At 38.6% G+C, this 16,924-nt stretch overlaps 1 protein-coding gene and 1 long non-coding RNA gene across 3 annotated transcripts in view; both read left to right on the top strand.

Moving 5' to 3' along the window:
• LOC127845243 (splicing factor 3B subunit 3-like) overlaps nucleotides 1-16,924 on the top strand; it is a 179,385-nt gene that overhangs the window by 45,522 nt on the left and 116,939 nt on the right. Inside the window, exons 17-26 of one of the 2 annotated variants that reach the window (XM_052376051.1) lie at nucleotides 104-226; nucleotides 836-990; nucleotides 2,092-2,266; nucleotides 3,837-4,042; nucleotides 4,279-4,558; nucleotides 6,300-6,512; nucleotides 6,760-6,858; nucleotides 7,553-7,696; nucleotides 15,463-15,567; nucleotides 16,147-16,340. In XM_052376051.1, the coding sequence (XP_052232011.1) occupies nucleotides 104-226; nucleotides 836-990; nucleotides 2,092-2,266; nucleotides 3,837-4,042; nucleotides 4,279-4,558; nucleotides 6,300-6,512; nucleotides 6,760-6,858; nucleotides 7,553-7,696; nucleotides 15,463-15,567; nucleotides 16,147-16,287 (1,641 nt within the window). In that variant the 3' untranslated portion in view covers nucleotides 16,288-16,340. Of the gene's footprint in view, nucleotides 1-103; nucleotides 227-835; nucleotides 991-2,091; nucleotides 2,267-3,836; nucleotides 4,043-4,278; nucleotides 4,559-6,299; nucleotides 6,513-6,759; nucleotides 6,859-7,552; nucleotides 7,697-15,462; nucleotides 15,568-16,146; nucleotides 16,341-16,924 lie in introns of those variants that run through there. The other variant, XM_052376052.1, reaches the window with a different exon arrangement.
• Nucleotides 8,841-9,388, top strand: LOC127845250 (uncharacterized). Its single transcript, XR_008033144.1, has 2 exons — nucleotides 8,841-9,071; nucleotides 9,223-9,388. It is a non-coding gene; the product is annotated as an uncharacterized LOC127845250 (long non-coding RNA).

Here is a 16,924-nt window from a genome sequence, read left to right as displayed (position 1 = left end):
AAATATATGTGTTCTAGTTCTTTACACACTTTATATTCCCCTTAAAGTCATGGTTTTATTGAATACGGTGCTGTTAATATATTAATATTTTTTTTTGTTCTAGAACGGTGTGTTGTTGAGGACTGTGTTGGACACAGTTACAGGGGACCTGTCAGACACGAGAACAAGATACCTGGGTACCAGGCCCGTGAAACTGTTCAGAATTGCCATGCAGGGATCCGAAGCAGTAAGTCGGGCTACCAGACACGGACTTAGTCTGCATCATTATCATATATAATTCACTCGTGATCATAGAAAAAATACTCTTTCACTCATGGTGCATCACTCGTGGCTGTGCCACTTGTGAAAATATCATTTTCTATGATCACTCGTGAATTAAAATCGATATTCCACCAAAGCCAACTAATATTCTCTATGAAATATAGGTTACTTGTTAATTGAACGTACGAGTGGAGCAAGCATTATTAGACTGACAATAATTGCACACAAACTGATATTTTCTGACTTGGGTCAATGGTTTTAAAATGAAAATGGTATCCTAATTGGAAGGCCATTTAAATGCAGAGTTCAAGTGATATTGTTTTAATTGAGCTCAGGAAAACTAGGCCTTGTGGATGTGCCAACAATGGTTTCTCAGATTAGCATTTGCTGACTGTTTTAAGGAATTTTTGGTTAAATGGAGTCTGTCATAAAAAAATCCAGACTAGGCAAAACGTGTTGTCCCAGATTAGCCTGTGCAGTCTGCACAGGCTAATATTGGATAACACTTTATGAACAAGCATTAAGCCCTTGCCAGTAAGCGGACTGTTATAACACAGCTGTGGTCTGCCTGCAGGTACTAGCCATGTCCAGCAGATCGTGGCTGAGTTACGCCTACCAGAGCAGGTTCCACCTGACCCCCCTGTCCTACGAGACACTGGAGTACGCCTCGGGGTTTGCCTCCGAACAGTGTCCAGAGGGCATAGTAGCCATTTCTACCAACACTCTTAGGTAGGTAGTACTGTGGTGAAGGTGTATTATTCTGCTTTTACCTCATCAAGTCTAAGAATTTATTTACAACTTAATGGTGTTGTCAGTATTAGAACTGACATCAATATTTGATCAACTTGGTCTTACATAGGATTTAGTGAAAACTAAGAGTTCAGTAATTTGAAATGATGCACAAAGTATACTGGTAGAAAGCTTACCCTGGAAAAGTATGGTAGGCGAGCAGACTGGCTTACCCTGGAAAAGTATGGTAGGCGAGCAGACTGGCTTACCCTGGAAAAGTGTGGTTGGCAAGCAGACTGGCTTACCCTGGAAAAGTGTGGTAGGCAAGCAGACTGGATTACCCTGGAAAAGTGTGGTAGGCAAGCAGACTGGATTACCCTGGAAAAGTGTGGTAGGCGAGCAGACTGGCTTAGCCTGGAAAAGTGTGGTAGGCAAGAAGACTGGCTTACCCTGGAAAAGTGTGGTAGGCAAGTAGACTGGCTTACCCTGGAAAAGTGTGGTAGGCAAGCAGACTGGATTACCCTGGAAAAGTGTTATAGGCAAGCAGACTGGCTTACCCTGGAAAAGTGTGGTAGGCAAGCAGACTGGATTACCCTGGAAAAGTGTGGTAGGCAAGCAGACTGGCTTACCCTGGAAAAGTGTGGTAGGCGAGCAGACTGGCTTAGCCTGGAAAAGTGTGGTAGGCAAGAAGACTGGCTTACCCTTGAAAAGTGTGGTAGGCAAGCAGACTGGCTTACCCTGGAAAAGTGTGGTAGGCAAGAAGACTGGCTTACCCTTGAAAAGTGTGGTAGGCAAGCAGACTGGCTTACCCTGGAAAAGTGTGGTAGGCAAACAGTCTGGCTTACCCGGGAAAAGTGGGGTAGGCGAGCAGACTGGCTTACCCTGGAAAAGTGTGGTAGGCAAGCAGACTGGCTTACCCTGAAAAAGTGGGGTAGGCGAGCAGACTGACTACCCTGGAAAAGTGTGGTAGGCGAGCAGTCTGGCTTACCCTGGAAAAGTGGGGTAGGAGAGCTGACCGCTGTGTCATTACTGAAATACTGTTGAATACATATGAAGAAAATCTATCTGAACAAAACTAACACGTTGGTTCTTTACATCCAGAATTTTAGCGCTGGAGAAGCTGGGGGCGGTGTTTAACCAGGTGTCTCATCTCCTGCTGTACACGCCTCGCAAGTTTGTGATCCACCAGGAGTCCGGGCACCTGGTCACCATTGAGTCTGACCACAACGCCTACACAGAGGCCACCAAGGCCCAGAGGAAACAGACACTGGCTGATGTGAGTGTGAAGTTGTCTGCAGACAGCAAACAGCATAAAACCTAACAGACTGCGAGTTACTGCAGGCTGTTCTGGTGTTATGCTGTTTGCACATGTTTGGAGCGCAATATGTTATACATGAAGTAAACTTGGCCACTTCTTGTCAACATTGTATCATGTTTTTAAGGGCATAATTAATCGAACATAAAAACATTTGATTATGTTGACAGTCTAAAAGTGGCATAATCATTACTCTAGTCATAAACTGAAAAGTGTAAGACTTGTGTAGACTGGTTTTTGTAAGATCTACCCCATTACTTACAAAAATTGCGCAAATAAAAGTTTTTTAATGTCTATAGTTGCTTGTATAGACACTATGTCTTCTGCATTTATGTCCTAGTAATATATTAACTATCTTAACAACAGAAATTTAAGTGAAGAACTTATTAAGAATTTATCAACAATTCAGACCTGTTCCTTTATTTATTATCATTTAATTAAATAATTGAATTAAAAGATTTAAAACTATTTTCATTGGTACCTGTTAAGACACTTGTGCATCTATGGATAGTTCTGTATGTGCAATGATAACAACAGGAATATTAAAGTGTAGGACTCGTGTAGACTGATTAATTGTCAGATCTGCCCCGTTACCTTCAAACATTGCATAAATATGGATTTAAAATGATTGTATAATTGTATAGTACCAGTTTTGAATCTTGTGCATTTATGACTTATGACAATGTTTGCAATCATGAAAAAAATTGTTTAAGTGTAGGCCTAGTGAAGACTGATTTATCATTCAGACCTGCCACTTTACATGCAAACATTGAATTAACCTTTTTTAAATGGTTTCATAGATACCTGTTAAGACACTTGTGCAACTATGGATAATTCTGTATTTGCAATGATAACAGCAGGAATATTAAAGTGTAGGACTCGTGTAGACTGATCAATTGTCAGATCTGCCCCGTTACCTTCAAACAATGCACAATGTAAAATAATTGTATAGTTGCCATTTAAGACACTTGTGGACTTGTGCCTTATTACTTTGTGTGTAATCATAAGAACAAGAATATTGAAGTGTAGGACTCTTGAAGACTTCCGACATTTCACACCTGCTCCTGTACCTATAAACATCATATGAAAAATTATAACTGTTTTCATAGATACCTGTTAAGACACTTGTGCATCTATGGATAATTCTGTATGTGCAATGATAACAACAGGAATATTAAAGTGTAGGACTCGTATAGACTGATTAATTGTCAGATCTGCCCCGTTACCTACAAACATAGGACAATTAATATAATAAATGTTCCTATAGCAATCTGTGCATTAAGGCACATTAATATACACAAAATGATGTCAACAGGCACTAACAAAGGCATGCTGTTTGACATTAATGTTGTTTATCCCATGTCTGTTTCTGTGGATGTTCAATAGAACTGATATAACAATCCAGTCTTAACGTCTACAGTGTCTGTTAGGTGGTTCAATAGACCTGATATAACAATCCAGTCTTAACGTCTACAGTGTCTGTTAGGTGGTTCAATAGAACTGATATAACATTAAGTCTTAATGTCTACAGGCGATGATAGAGGACGCCCAGGAGGAGGAGAGAGAGCTGGCTGCGGAGATGGCAGCAGCGTTTCTCAACGAGGACCTGCCCGAGTCCGTGTTCGGGGCTCCCAAGGCGTCGGCAGGCATGTGGGCCTCCGTGATCCGGGTCATCAACCCCATCACGGGCCTTACTCTTGACACTGTACAGCTGGAGCAGAACGAGGCCGCACACAGGTAGAGGGGTTGGGGTGTGGGGGACATATCAGTCTATACTGGGGGACATATTGTTTTTGCCCTGTCTGTGTGTTTGTTTGTTTGCGTCAAACTTTACATTGGCCTTAACTTTTGCGGTTATTGAAGATACCAACTTGTACCATGGAGGATTAAAAAAAAAGTGCATTCTTGTTGTTAGTACTGTTATATAACAAAATATTTCTCATTCACAATAATGTGTACCTCTCTGTTTGCAGTATAGCCATAGTGAAGTTCTCCAACTCCCCTGAAGACACTCACGTGGTTGTGGGTGTTGGTAAAGACCTGACCCTCAACCCGCGCACCCTTAGTAACGGCTACCTGTACACATACAGGCTGGTGGAGGGCGAAACTCTTGAGTTTGTACACAAGACTGTTGTGGATGAGTTGCCAGGGGCGATTGTGCCTTTCCAGGGGAGAGCACTCATAGGTGTGGGGAAGTTCCTGAGGATCTATGACCTTGGAAAGAAGAAGTTGCTGAGGAAATGTGAGAATAAGGTGAGAAAAATGGGAATCGGGGGAGGGGGTATTTTATAAGAATTGCCATTTGGTTGGTTGTATGTTGGGTAATGGATTGATACAAACTTTCAAGATGTTTTCTTTTAGTTAAAAATATCTTATGCAGTATTCTATTACTTGAAATTGCTACATTTGCTAAATAGTTAATTACCATGACTGTATGATCAGCTCGATATAGCTGTCTCAATAGCTGTTTGATATGTGCTGTTGCTTTAAAACAAATTACTATCAATGCTTATACATGTGGAGACGGCTTCATATGTCACGTGTCCCTATCTTTTTGGTCAAGGTCAAGCTAAGGGATGCAATTCGGGCATAATACTGCTCGTTCAGACTCTAACTTAATCATAAATCAGGCAATTTTCAACAAAACTGACACACACTTGTAGTGGTGGTCAGTCTCTTGAAAGACCCATGTTTTGCGTAAAAGACTCCCCACTCATCCTGAATAAAAAAAACACTACTAAACATGTAATGATGACGACAGGAATATGAAAGTGTAGACCTTGTGTAGACTGACTAATTGTCAGATCTGCCCAGTTTCCTACAAACATTGCACAAATAGATTTCAAATGTGTGTATGTATAGTTGCCAGTTTATACTTAGTCTTGTGCATGTATGGCTCAGTGCTATATGAGCAATTATAACAACAGAATCATAACAGGGTAGGTCTCATGAAGACCGACTCATCATTTCAGACCTACTTTTTACCTTTTGTAAAAAAAAAAAAAAAGATTGTTTCTGTTGGTACCTGTTTAGACACTTTGCATCTATGGATAATTCTGTATGTGCAATGATAACAGCAGGAATATTAAAGTGTAGGACTCGTGTAGACTGATTAATTGTCAGATCTGCCCCGTTACCTTCAAACATTGCAGAAATATGGATTTAAAATGATTGTATAATTGTATTGTACCAGTTTAGACACTTGTGCCTTTATGACTTTTATAATGTTTGCAATTATGAAAAAAAAAATGTTCAAGTGTAGTCCTAGTGAAAACTGATTCATCATTTCAGACCTGCCACTTTAGCATGCAAACATTGAATAAACTTTTTTTAAATGGTTTCATAGATACCTGTTAAGACACTTTTCATCTATGGATAATTCTGTATGTGCAATGATAACAACAGGAATACTAAAGTGTGGGACTCGTGTAGACTGATTAATTATCAGATGTGCCCCGTTACCTTCAAACATCTTTGAATAAATGTTGAAATTTTTCAAAAGGTTTTTACCTGAATAGACACTAATGCATCTAGGGATTGAGGAAGGAAATAATAAAAAGAAAGACTGTGAATACCGTTATACATGTATATGTTTTACACTGTAGAAACATTTCTATATGATCAATATCTTCTATTTAGTGAACTTGTCACAAAGCCTGATAATCTGTGTATTTCTACTTGCCCAACTCCTTGTCAATGTAGAACAAAATGTACTTAACATGATAGCCAAAGTTTGTATCTAGAGACACAATGCCCTTCTGTTCATATCCCATAGGGCAGATGTATATAGGAGTCTTTTTGTCATTTGTTCTGTCGGTTCGTCCGCATCAAGGAAAACATTCAATTTTTGGAGCAATCGACTTTTTCACTGTCTAATAATAGATTTCAACCTTTGTAAATATCATCAACATTAAGCCCAGAAAGTTAAAGACACAGTTATTATAACAAAATAACATCTTTATGTGAATTGAGTACTCCCTCTTTCCATTTGCAGCATATTCCTAACTTTGTTGTTGGCATTCATGCCATGGGGAACCGAGTCATAGTGGCTGACATCCAGGACAGTTTCCACTTTGTACGTTACAAGCGAGCAGAAAACCAGCTGATTGTGTTTGCGGACGACACCAACCCACGCTGGATCACCGCTTCTTGTCTTCTTGACTATGACACCGTCGCAGGGGCAGACAAGTTTGGCAACATTACCATTGTAAGCTTTAAGTTTATGATGGTTCCTATTTTCAAAAATGTTTTTGGCATGTGTCCCCTTTTTTGCTTATGATGGTATATTGTTTAATGTATAGCAGATGAAAGTTATTAGGACAAAGGATAAGAAAGCTTGTTGTATGGAAGCGTAAAAACAAAACATAACAGTAACTTAGTATGCCAAGAAGTAATTCAGATGCTATGTTGTAAGCTAGAAGTGTTTGTGTACCAGATCTATTTGTGTGTACCAGATCCGTTTACCGCCGGATGTTACGGACGATGTGGATGAGGACCCTACAGGGAACAAGGCATTGTGGGACAGAGGGGTGCTCAATGGGGCCTCACAGAAGGTAACAGAGTCTAATAACCTGGTCTGTTGGGGTTTTCAAAGCATCATAAATTAAGGTTTTCCCTTTCCTTATAGGGAAAGTTTGTATACTCAGAGAAAAAAGTTAAAATATTCTTTTTTTTCATGTCAAATATTTAAATTGTTCAGAAATTAAAAGTGCTTAAAAGTTAACACAAGAGTCAAAATAAGTGAACAATGTCCTTGCTTTGTGAAAATGTGAACTGTATGTCATTTCAATTATTTGATTGGTATACATGTACAAGGATTTCTATGCAATGATGACAAAGTCAATCCATTCGCTGAAATATCAGGGAAAGTAACTGGTAGCCTAATCAGGGCTTGGAAGGAGTTGCATGCCCATGTGTCTGGAGGTTTTCTCAGGATCTCAGGGGAAGTAACTCTGACCTGGGCTGGTGATCTCCCTTGATGGGGCTGATGCAGAGCCTCAAGATGGAACACTTGCAGCTGATCATAGAAATTGTTCAATTTTTCTGAAAATTTCAAATAATTTTTCTCAAAAACCTTTAATTTTTGTTCCAAGCAATTAGTGTTCAAAAAAGGGGAGCATCATACTTTTTCACAAATATTTTAGCTTGTTTTTAATTTCATAATAAAGGTAATTCATTGATCAACATTCATTAGTCTCAATCTTATTTTATTTGAGCAAAAATAGACAAGATCTGCATTAATTTCAGGCTGACATTCATATGAATTTCCATATTGGTGAAGTGGTGACCTCTCTACAGAAGGCGACCCTTATTCCTGGTGGCTCAGAATCTCTTGTCTACACCACCCTGTCTGGTGGAGTGGGAATGCTCGTGCCTTTTACTTCACACGAGGTGATTATAGCAGAACGTTAGAGCCTTGTTGTGGGAAAAATTGGCTAAATGTATATGTTTAAAGTGTAATCCTAAATAAGCCTGTGGTGTCTGCACAGGCTAATCAGGGAAGACCTTTTCGCTTTAATCGAATCTTGTTGAAGGAATGTCTCGTGTAAACAAAAATCTAGTAAAGCCCAAAGTTTTGTCGCTGAGAAGCCAGTGCATACTGCACATGCTTCTCTGTGACGACACTGTATGTACAAGCATTTTGACCAGTTTTTGCTAAATAAAGGCTTAATTCAGGAAGTTTTAGATTAATGTCCTGTGCGCATGGGGCCATAATTTATAAGAACTTCTAGTGAAAGCCTATTGTATCGTTAATTAAGATGCTTTACTTTTTATGGTTTGGTCATGCCACAAAAACAGTGTATTTATCAGCTATTTAGTATAAATTTATAAATTTAAAGTTGATCTGGATTTCCAAAAAAAAACAACAGAAGTGATTGCAGTTGGTATTAGTTCTTGATCATTTTTGAAGCTCATAATAACTGATAGAAATGATGACAAAGTCAATCCATTCGCTGACATCAGGGGAAATAACTGGTGGCCTACTCAGGGCTTGGAAGGAGTTACATGCCCCTGTGTCTGGAGGTTTTCTCTGGATCTCAGGGGAAGTAACTCTAACCTGGGCTAGTGATCTCCCCTGATGGGGCTGATGCAGAGCCTTAAGATGGAGAACTTGGAGCTGATCTCACATTTGCTTTGCCTTGTTTATTGTTATTTAACAATATTCATATAAGTTAATATGTGAATGATTTGGTCTTTCTTATAATTGTGAGATAAATGCAGTATTAACGATAAACATGCCTCCATCCAAGCAATAAATGTGAAGAAAAGGATTAAATAAGGGCTATTGTGTCCTTTTAACATGTAAACAACTATTTTTCATATAATGTTGGTTTGATTTATTATTGTATTATATTGAACTAATTTTTGCAATGACTTCATACTGTTGCAATTCATACTTGGAGTTTTTACTTTTACGTAATGTTTGAACAACTGCCTGCCATTTGAAGAATGGTAAGAGGAGTGCTTTCCTTTAGCAAATTTGCATTTGTCTATTAAACAATTCTTTGGTTCTAATCAGCTGGGACATGAACTCGGTCTTTTTAACCAGGTTTTCCGAAGGAAAAAACTGGTTATTAGATTGGCGAATGCGGGCGGCTGGCTGGCTGGCGGGCGGGCGGAACAAGCTTGTCCGGGCCATAACTATGTCGTTCATTGTCAGATTTTAAAATCATTTGGCACATTTGTTCACCATCATTGGACGGTGTGTCGCGCGAAATAATTACGTCGATATCTCCAAGGTCAAGGTCACACTTTGAGTTCAAAGGTCAAAAATGGCCATAAATGAGCTTGTCCTGGCCATAACTATGTCATTCATTGTGAGATTTTAAAATCATTTGGCACATTTGTTCACCATCATGGGACAGTGTGTCGCACGAAAGAATCTCCAAGGTCAAGGTCACACTTTGAGTTCAAAGGTCAAAAATGGCCATAAATGAGCTAGTCCTGGCCATAACTATGTCATTCATTGTGAGATTTTAAAATCATTTGGCACATTTGTTCACCATCATGGGACGGTGTGTCGCACGAAAGAATCACGTCAATATCTCAAATGTCAAGGTCGCCACGACTAAAAATAGATTTTTTTTAAAAACATACTTACAAAGGGGGTTAATTTTGTTTGTTCTTTTCAAAAGTTCAGTTTGAGTTTTCTCCCTTTATCAGATTTTTTTTTCACAATGAAAACCTGGTTTTGTGACAATTTTGTCCCTTGTCCTAGTAATAAAATGCTGCAATTATTGTTGATTGTGGCCAGGTAATCCTTTGAAATGATGACAAAGTCAATCCATTCGCTGACATATCAGGGGATGTAACTGGTGGCTTACTCAGGGCTTGGAAGGAGTTACATGCCCCTGTGTCTGGAGGTTTTCTCTGGTTCTCAGGGGAAGTAACTCTGACCTGGGCTGGTGATCTCCCCTGATGGGGCTGATTCAGAGCCTCAAGATGGAGAACTTGGAGCTGATCAATTCTTTAAAATATGTTTGATTCATATGGTCATTCATGCATATTTTGACCCTCATTTTTTAGCTCGGCTGTTTTATTGTCGTAGCCAGCTCTGCGTCTGCCGTACGCATTGTGCTAAAACCTTGACATTTGGCTATAAAATCAAAGAGCCGCCACCTACAACTTTGAAACTTCATATGTACCTGCACCTTGATGAGTTCTACATGCCACACCCATTTTGGGGTCAAAGGTCAAGGTCACTGTGACCTCTAAAAAAAATATAATCTGACAAGCTTTCATTTATTCAAAACTGCACCCGCAGTGGAGCGTTGGCACTCGTTATGAGGTGCTCTTGTTTTACTTTGAATGTCGGCTGGGATTTTGTTGATTCAGTAAATTTCTTGAGGATATTCTTTACCTTGTAGTTGTGGTCTTTTGTTGATGTGGTTATACATACCTTTAAAACATACAAGTTTTAAGAAATGAAGACTTTACAGCAGTGCTTTGGTCTGGTGCACCAAATTGCAATAATTTGTCAACGTACAATCTGAACCCAATTGCCTGCCATTTAGATTCAAGGAAGCCCTGCTAGCTCACAGTATAGCAATCAATCTTCAGGTCTGCATGGACTTCTCTGAACCCTGTCTTGCTTAGAAGCAAAGTGAAAATTGCTATTTTCAAACAGCATTAAACCAGAACAGCAGTTTGTTCAGGTTACTTATTACAATGTGTGCAATTATAACAATTGTTTAGTGTTGTCCTAGTGAAAACTGGTTCAACATGTCAGACCTTCCACTTTACATATAAACATTGAATAAACTTGGTCAACTGTTTTTATACATACCTGTTTAGACTCTTGTGCATCTATGGATAGTTCTGTATGTGCAATGATAACAACAGGAATATTAAAGTGTAGGACTCGTGTAGACTGGTTAATTGTCAGATCTGCCCCGTTACCTACAAACATCTTTTAAATTAATAAATGTTGAAAATGTTCAAAAAGCTAAGACACTCCTGCATTAACGAAGGCTATTTTAAAAAGAAAGACTCTGTGAATTCTGTTTTACATCTATTTGTTAAACACTGAAGAAAAATGTCTATATGATCCATACTTTCTTTTTTAGCTCATCTATCTTTTGGAAAAAAAAAGAGCTATTGTCATCACCTTGGCGTTGGCGTCCGGTTAAGTTTTGCGTTTAGGTCCACTTTTCTCATTAAGTATCAATGCTTTTGCATTCAAACTTGGTACACTTACTTACTATCATGAGGGGACTGGGCAGGCAAAGTTAGATAACTCTGGCTTGCAATTTGACAGAATTATGTGCCCTTTTTATACTTAGAAAATTGAAAATTTTGGTTAAGTTTTGTGTTTAGGTCCATTTTATTCCTTAAGTATCAAAGCTATTGCTTTCATACTTGCAACAGTTACTAACTATCATAAGGGGACTGTGCAGGCAAAGTTATGTAACTCTGACTGGCATTTTGACAGAATTATGTGCCCTTTTTTTACTTAGAAGATTGAAAATTTGGTGAAGTTTTGTGTTTAGGTCCACTTTTTTCCTAAAGTATCAAAGCTTTTGCTTACAAACTTGCAACACTTACTAACTATCGTAAGGGGACTGTGCAGGCAAAGTTATGTAGCTATGACTGCAGGCCTTTTCCGCCCTATGCCACGGGTCCGAAATTCGGCCCCATTCCCAATGCAAATCTGGTTGTTTTTTCTCATCCGGTGTAGAAAATAGAAATATTGCATAATTAAATTATCTGCTGCCTTGAATTTTTTTTAAAAACTGTAAAATATGTTAATGATTATTTAAGACTTTCCTTATTTTCCTCAAAATCCGACGCTTAGCGCGATTTTTTTCACCTCAAAAAAAGGCCGGGCCTTTTCCCCAAATTCATATTAAAAAACCTTTACTTATCATACATGTTCATAATATTTTGTAAAATTTTAATAATAAGTTATCAAAATAGTCATTTTTTACCAGTTAACGGCTTCTTTGAAATATAAGAAACACTATTTACATGCGGTAATTTTTCCCAATTGAGCCAATTTCGCGATTATTTTTTTTTCCCAAAATGGGGGTTTTCACATCGCGAAATTCCCAAAATTCCAGTGTGGCGTTTTCCCAAAATGGAGTGGAAAAAGCCTGGACTGGCATTTTGACGGAATTATGGGCCCTTTATACTTGAAAATTTGGTTAAGTTGTGTGTTTTGGTCCACTTTACCCCTAAAGTATCATAGATATTGCTTTCATACTTGGAACATTCGCAAACTATCATAAGGGGACAGTAAAGGACAAGTTGCATAACTCTGGTTGTCATTTTTATGGAATTATGGCCCTTTTTGTCTTAGTAACTTTGAATATATGGTTACATTTTGTGTTTAGATCCACTTTACTTATAAGTATCAATGCTTTTGCTTTTAAACTTCAAATACTTTCATGCTATCATGAGGGTTCTGTACCTGGCAAGTTGAATTTTACCTTGACCTTTGAATGACCTTGACTCTCAAGGTCAAATTATAAAATTTTGCTAAAATTGCCATAACTTCTTTATTTATGATTAGATTTGTTGATACTTTGACAAAACAACTCTTACCTGACATACCACAATTGACTCCACCCAAACCATTCCCCACGCGGCCCCCCCCCCCCCCCCGCCCCATTATTAGCTCATCTATTTTTTTAAAAAAAATTATGAGCTATTGTCATCACCTTGGCGTCGGCGTCCGGTTAAGTTTTGCGTTTAGGTCCACTTTTCTCAGAAAGTATCAATGCTATTGCATTCAAACTTGGTACACTTACTTACTATCATGAGGGGACTGGGCAGGCAAAGTAAGATAACTCTGGCGTGCATTTTGACAGAATTATGTGCCCTTTTTATACTTAAAAAATTGAAAATTTTGGTTAAGTTTTGCGTTTAGTTCCACTTTTCTCAGTAAGTATCAATGCTATTGCATTCAAACTTGGTACACTTACTTACTATCATGAGGGGACTGGGCAGGCAAAGTTAGATAACTCTGGCATGCATTTTGACAGAATTATGTGCCCTTTTTATACTTAGAAAATTGACAATTTTGGTTAAGTTTTGTGTTTAGGTCCATTTTATTCCTTAAGCATCAAAGCTATTGCTTTCATACTTGCAACACTTACTAACTATCATAAGGGGACTGTGCAGGCAAAGTAATGTAACTCTGACTGGCATTTTGACAGAATTATGTGCCCTTTTTATACTTAGAAAATTGAAAATTTGATTAAGTTTTGTGTTTAGGTCCACTTTATTCCTACAGTATCAAAGCTATTGCTTTCATACTTGCAAGATTTATGAACTATCATAAGGGGACGGTGCAGGCAAAGTTATGTAACTCTGACTGGCATTTGGACGGAATTATGGGCCCTTTATACTCAGAAAATTGAAAATTTGGTTAAGATTTATGTTTTGGTCCACTTTACCCCTAAAGTATCATAGATATTGCTTTCATACTTGGAACACTCACAAACTATCATAAGGGTACAGTAAAAGGACAAGTTGCATAACTCTGGTTGTCATTGTTACGGAATTATGGCCCTTTTTTGACTTAGTAACTTTTAATATATGGTTAAATTTTGTGTTTCGATCCACTCGAAGTATCAAGGCTATTGCTTTCAAACTTCAAATACTTACATGCTATCATGAGGTTACTGTACCTGGCAACTTGAATTTTACTTTGACCTTTGAATGACCTTGACTCTCAAGGTCAAATTATTAAATTTTGCTAAAATTGCCATAACTTCTTTATTTATGATTAGATTTGATTGATACTTTGATGAAACTACTCTTACCTGACATACCACAATAGACTTCACCCAAACCATCCCCCGTGCCCTCCCCCCTCCCTAATTTTTTTTTATTTTTTTTTAAGATCATCTCACAAATGACCACCACACCCTCACACTATACCCCCACCCCCCCCACCCCCCAATTTTTTTTTTGATTTTTTTTTTTTTCGCTTTTTTGGAAGATAATGTAATAAATGTCCACAACCCCACACTATACACCCCTCTTCACTCCACTCCTCCCTCCTTTGTGATTGAAAATGAGAGTCCCTTCACCTTTAAAAAGAAAATAGATGAGCGGTCTGCAACCGCAAGGCGGTGCTCTTGTTTTTAAATTAAAGATCATCTAATAAATGACCACCACACCCTCACACTATACACCCCCCACCCCAAAAAAATATTTTTTACGCCCCCAGTAGGGTGGCATGTAGCAGTTGAACTGTCCGTCAGTATGTCTGTCCGTCCAAAAAGAACATTACTTTTTCACTTTTTAAGATAGCAACTTGATATTTGACATGCATGTGTATGTATCTCATGGAGCTGCACATTTTGAGTGGTGAAAGGTCAAGGTCATCCTTAAAGGTCAAATATATGGCGTCTGTCCGTCCGAAAACTTTAACATTGGCCATAACTTTTTTAACCCATTGATGCCCAGTGGACTCTCGCATCCTTCTAAATTCGATCAATTAATTTCCAAAATTAGGGGTGTCAAGTATATTTATTTCTATATTTAGAATATTTCATAAAGAAATTCATTTAGGCAAACAGCGCAGACCCAGATGACACGCCGCATTATGCGGCGTCTCATCTGGGTCTACGCTGTTTGCAATGTCCTTTTTTCAGGACGCTAGGCATAAATGGGTTAATATTGAAGATAGCAACTTGATATTTGGCATGCATGTGTTTCTCATGAAGCTGCACATTTTTAGTGGTGGAAGTTCAAGGTCAAGGTCATTCTTCAAGGTCAAAGGTAAAAAAAAAATCAAAGCGGGGTTATCATGAAGCTGCACATTTACAGTGGTGTAGGGTCAAGGTCATCCTTCAAGGTCAAGGTCATCCTTCAAGGTCAAAGGTCAAACAAAAATTTTAAAAATTCAAAGCGGCGTTATCATGAAGCTGCACATTTTGAGTGGTGGAAGTTCAAAGTCAAGGTCATCCTTCAAGGTAAAATATTTTTTAATTTCAAAGCAGCGTTTTCATGAAGCTGCACATTTTGAGTGGTGGAAGGTCAAGGTCATCCTTCAAGGTCAAAGGTAATTTTTTTTAAATCAAATCGGCGTTCTCATGAAGCTGCACATTTCGAGTGGTGGAAGGTCAAGGTGATCCTTCAAGGTCAAAGGTCAAAAAAATAATATTTCAAAGCGGCGTTCTCATAAAGCTGCACATTTTGAGTGGTGGAAGTTCAAGGTCAATGTCATCCTTCAAGATCAAAGGTAAAAAAAAAAAAAAAAAAATCAAAACGGCGCATAAGGGGGTATTGTGTTTCTGACAAACACATCTCTTGTTTTTTCCCAAAAAAAAAATTGTTTTTGCATTTTTTTGCATTTTTGGAAGATAATGTAATATGACCACACCCCCACACTATACACCCCTCTCTCCACTCCACCCCTCCCTCCTTTGTGATTGAAATTGAGATAGGTCCCTACACCTTTAAAAAGAAAAATAGATGAGCGGTGTGCACCCGCAAGGCGGTGCTCTTGTTAGTGAACTTGTCACAAAGCCTGATAATCTGTGCATTTTTAGGTTACTTGCTGTTTGCCGCTTATCTGTATCTGTGGGTTGGAAACGACTCCTGCAATCTATTAAGAAAGGTCTTAAATTTAAAGTGATTTTCTAAGGGACTACAAACATGTGAAAGTGTGTATCTGGTAAATGGTTAATGCTGTCCCATTTTAGGACCAGGACTTCTTCCAGCACTTGGAGATGTACATGAGACAGGAGCACCCACCTCTTGGGGGCAGGGAACATCTCTCCTACAGATCCTACTACTTCCCCGTCAAGGTGAGAACTTGGCTGTGTGTAAGAGTGTCAATTGAAGTTCCAGATTATATGTCAGCCGCGCTGTAATAAAGCAAGGCTAAATGCATGTGTGTTAAGTGTCATCTCTGATGACAGTTACAGTGTATACTAGATGTTTGCAACAAATAGACTTCCTTTAAACTAACCATACCATAAAAGCAAAAGTGGTTTTCTCTGATTATCCTGTGCAATATCTAATCTGGGATGACACATTTTGCACATGCATAAAATGCCATTGAACCCTGTTTTCCCAGAGCCAAATAATTTTCCTATTCCAGTGATTGCTATTTATTCTGATAGTCAATTAGTAAGGAAATATTTGAAATTTTCAAGACTCTTGTTTACAACTGGTTGATAAGCTGCTGATGCAGTCTCATCTCAGAAGACACTCCGTCTATATTCCATGTTTGCTAAGAAGAGACTTTCTTTAAATTAATCATTATTAAAGCGCTAATTGTCCTGTCATATTAGCCTGCATATTTAAATGTGCACATGCTTTAAACCCAGTTTTCCCAGAAGGTGTTTTATCACACTGTGTACATGGTATGTTTCTGTTGTCAGAATGTGGTGGATGGTGACCTCTGTGAGATGTTCAACTCGATGGACGTGGCCAAACAGAAGAGTGTGGCCGAGGAGCTGGACCGAACGCCTGCAGAGGTCTCCAAGAAACTGGAGGACATACGCACTAGATACGCTTTCTAGTAGAGGAAGACTGGTTGACATAAAACAGGCGTGGAACAAGAATGCAAGATATCATCTAGAGGGTTTTTACATGCATCATATGCATTGAACATTGTTGTGGGATGTTGAGACCATAGAAAGGCTCTGTAGCCTTCATGTTGACTCTGCCTCTTATGGGACATTGAATGCATCAGACACGCATTATTGTCCTGAAAGGATCTCTGAATAGGCATTGGAGGAATTCTCAGCAGATTTCATCCTTTTGACTGCCTCACTTAATATGTTTGACCAGGGGTAAAAGTCACACCTTTGCATCAAGCCATGTAGATGTTAACAGGCTGTTAGTGGGACTTTGTACACATTGAATGCTCACTATTGTGTGCTGGCTATATGGTTCTTTCAAAGACTAGTGCAGCTATGTTGGTGAACATTTGGAGTAGTGTCTGCAATTTTCATTGATGTGATCAATTTCTTGTCTTCTTTAGCTAAATAACAGATCAAATACTGCAAATGTATTGACTAATCAAGGACATATTTGTAGCACTCTTGCATCATATATTTACCTGCATCTCAATTATGTTTGGCCTCTCGGAAACTAGATGAATTTCATACATTTTTACTGAAAGAAATCATATCTTGCGTACCTTAGATTTCCATA

This window comes from Dreissena polymorpha, chromosome 9, assembly GCF_020536995.1.
Source record: "Dreissena polymorpha isolate Duluth1 chromosome 9, UMN_Dpol_1.0, whole genome shotgun sequence".
In the NCBI taxonomy this organism is placed as follows: Eukaryota; Metazoa; Mollusca; class Bivalvia; order Myida; family Dreissenidae; genus Dreissena; species Dreissena polymorpha.
Note: the sequence above shows the minus strand (reverse complement) of the source record. Positions and strands in the feature narration are given on the sequence as shown.